Source organism: Vitis riparia, chromosome 9 (genome assembly GCF_004353265.1).
Source record: "Vitis riparia cultivar Riparia Gloire de Montpellier isolate 1030 chromosome 9, EGFV_Vit.rip_1.0, whole genome shotgun sequence".
Taxonomy (NCBI): Eukaryota; Viridiplantae; Streptophyta; class Magnoliopsida; order Vitales; family Vitaceae; genus Vitis; species Vitis riparia.
Window position 1 is genome coordinate 5798069 of NC_048439.1, and position 3289 is coordinate 5801357.

At 34.6% G+C, this 3289-nt stretch overlaps 1 protein-coding gene across 1 annotated transcript; it reads left to right on the forward strand.

The window, feature by feature from the left end:
• Nucleotides 1-11: 11 nt before the first annotated feature.
• On the forward strand, nt 12-3289 carry LOC117922712 (GTP-binding nuclear protein Ran-3-like). Its single transcript, XM_034840906.1, has 8 exons — nt 12-167; nt 304-373; nt 916-972; nt 1059-1176; nt 1598-1687; nt 1785-1964; nt 2081-2158; nt 2927-3289. Exons 1-8 carry the CDS (start codon nt 27-29, stop codon nt 2994-2996), a joined length of 804 nt encoding a protein of 267 aa, XP_034696797.1. The 5' UTR covers nt 12-26; the 3' UTR covers nt 2997-3289.

Sequence of the window (3289 nt, forward strand, 5' to 3'; positions counted from 1 at the left end):
TGAAGCGGGATTCGATCCAACGGCTCATGCAATCGCGTCAAACAAAAGCCAAACCTCAAGCCCACCGCTTCTATTTATCTACTATCAAAACCCTTCTCTCTATCTACAAACGCAATTCAAATTCTCACTCATCTCTCCGTCTCTCTTTCTCTCTCTTCATTCATATGGTGACCTCCTCCTCCCTCTTGATCTTTTATTTTCAATCTAGGGTTAGGGTTAGTTTTTTTTTTTTGTTTTTTTTGTTAAATCTAATTTTTTCATGATCTGATCGGCTGCTGTTTTTGATTGTTTGGTTTGGTTTAGGCACTTCCGAATCAGCAGACTGTTGATTACCCGAGCTTCAAGCTCGTCATCGTCGGTGACGGTGGCACAGGTATAATTTTGTTTTATCTAAAAAATGTTATGCTATGTTTGGTTGGCCAGAAAGTGTTGGAATATTACGATTTTAAATATTGGATTCTTGACACTGTTTGGGAATCGGGTAATGGGAAAAATCTCTGTTTTTCTTACCGGATTACAGGGAAAGAAAGTAGTACAAGCTTAAAGGTTCAAACTTTGCTTGTGTGTGTGGTTTTTTAAATCATGTACTCATTTTTTTTTCTCAGCAATCAGTGGAGGGTTATGAGGTTTCGAGATCTTTTTTTTAAACGTTGAACTATTTGAAAAAAAATTCTTATATCTTATGTTATTATTGTTGTGATGTGGAAAAATGAACAAATTAGTTTTTCATTCCCTGGGATACCCGATCAGCATGAAAATAAAATTCAAGATTTTCTTTTCCACATTTTAGTAACAAGAAAGTGAGGATTTGGGGTTTAGATCTGCCTTTTTTTTTTGTCTATACTCTTCAAGGCTTTCAATTGAAATCTTGTTTATTCAACATCAATGTGATTTATCTCAATTGTACTGCTGCAGGGAAAACCACCTTTGTCAAGCGGCATCTTACTGGAGAGTTTGAGAAGAAATATGAGCGTAAGCTATTATGATTTGTTTGAATCCTTCCTTGTATGCTTCATGTTATTATCTATTGACATATATTTGAAATCTCTGTTTTGCAGCAACAATTGGTGTTGAAGTCCACCCATTGGACTTCTTCACAAATTGTGGGAAGATTAGGTTTTATTGCTGGGATACAGCTGGACAAGAGAAGTTTGGAGGGCTAAGAGATGGCTACTAGTAAGTTGTCGCCATCAAGTCTCGTTCTTGTGTTTTTTGGTTAATTGGGAATTTATGGAATTAACAAACTATATTTTGGAAGATATTCTGCCCCTTTGTTCTATTTATTCTTTCCTCTTTCCTTGGTTGGGAAAAGTTGTTTGAGGGTTTCAAGTAAAGAACTGGTCTACAATGATTTAGATTGGAAGTAGTTACCTTATGGCCGATGATAGTACGGAGTCCTTACTTATTTTTCAATAAGTGTTTATGACACTTGTATTAGTGAGTCTTGCAAAAGATACTACCTTTACCGGTGGAAGAACATGGCTGGAACATGTTTTGAAGTCATCTAAAATTCATCTTTAATACATGTCTTATTTGTTAGTTAACATTGCTTTTTCATATACATCATAATAATGGTATGTAAATTCCGTATATGCAGTATTCATGGGCAATGTGCCATAATAATGTTTGACGTCACTGCTCGATTGACCTACAAGAATGTTCCCACATGGCATAGGGATCTCTGCAGGTTCTTTTTTGTGTGCCCTTGTTTATTCATTATATTGTATCATATAGTAAGGATATTTCACTGGTAAATTTAAATTGATTTTCTGTCATAATGTCAGGGTGTGTGAGAATATCCCAATTGTTCTATGCGGAAATAAGGTTGATGTTAAGAACAGGCAGGTGAAAGCGAAGCAGGTCACATTTCACAGGAAGAAGAATCTTCAGTACTATGAGATTTCTGCAAAGAGCAACTACAACTTTGAGAAGCCTTTCTTGTATCTTGCCAGGAAGCTTGCTGGGTAATTGACAAATTGTTAAGAAGTCATTAATTTCCCTTTGTTATTTGTCCTGTTTCATTGTTCTACACTATGTAATTCTTTGTTATTTATGGTTAATCATTCACTACATGCTGCAGGGACGCAAACCTCCACTTTGTTGAGTCACCTGCTCTTGCTCCACCAGAAGTGCAAATTGACATGGCTGCACAACAACAGTAAGTGATAACATTATTTTATATATTGATTTGTGATACTTGTGATCATTGCACTCTCTTTGCAATATTTACCATATCCTTGCTTCTGTTGTTAGGTGTTTCGGAATAGAGTTCACTGTTCTTAGAATTACAAGAACATCTGTGATCAATTAAAACTAAATGTTTATATTCTTTTAAACTGAAGTGAGAAACCATTACCTCATTTTACTTAATGATGCCAATGCCAATGAAGTCTTTTTAGTTTTTCCTTATCTTATCTCTATTTCTATAGAATATATAATCATATAATTTAAGCTTTTAATCTCTACTGGCTCATATTTGTCTATAAACGACCTTGGTTCTGTAGTTCACAATTAGAATTCTGTAATTTATTCTGATTCACAATACTAGAAAGAGGTATTTGTATATTGAACAAAAGCTTACATGTAGTTAAATCAGATATTTGCCGTCAATTATTTGATTAGTCGGTAAGTTAGCACCCTGTGATGGATGTTTTCAGTGCTGTTTACATTGATTGTTATAGGGTAGTTGTGTATTGTGTATTCTTCGAATACAAATGTGATGGTACAAACATTTATTTATTTGTTTTTCTATAATATTAAATTGATTGAGAAAAAAAGGTTGTTTTTCAGAATTGATACAGGATTTTGATTATATGTGCAAACAATATTTGTGGAAGAACATATTTTGAATATACAAAGATGAGAAATCACATTGAACTGTATTTCCTCCAAGATAATTAGTTGTAACATTTGGTATTTTTTGCAGGCATGAAGCTGAATTAATGGCAGCTGCAGCACAGCCCCTTCCTGATGATGATGATGATGCATTTGATTAAGTGACTGTAGAGAAGCTTTATCCAAATTGATTCTTTCAGAAAGTTAGAAGTAGGTTTTGGTCCTGGGGAATTCTCTACAATGTATGCTGCCTGCTGCTGTTGCTTATTGTTTGGATTGGTTGGCCTTTGGTGGTTCAGAACACTGGGGAATAGTGCCTCTGCTTTGGTCCCTTAGAGTGTTGTGTTTTACAGATTGATATATAAGTATCTTTGCTTCTTTCATGTCCCTTCTACTTGGAGGGAACCATTTGATTAAAAAATTTTGCTCTGATTATATTTACCTTTTTATTTTA

Bases quoted from the DNA above. Each gene is read 5' to 3' on its own strand.
- LOC117922712 (XM_034840906.1), top strand. From the start codon at position 27: ATGCAATCGCGTCAAACAAAAGCCAAACCTCAAGCCCACCGCTTCTAT. The intron at 374-915 runs GTATAATTTTGT...GTACTGCTGCAG, and splicing joins CGTCGGTGACGGTGGCACAG to GGAAAACCACCTTTGTCAAG. The intron at 1,965-2,080 runs GTAATTGACAAA...TACATGCTGCAG, and splicing joins CTTGCCAGGAAGCTTGCTGG to GGACGCAAACCTCCACTTTG.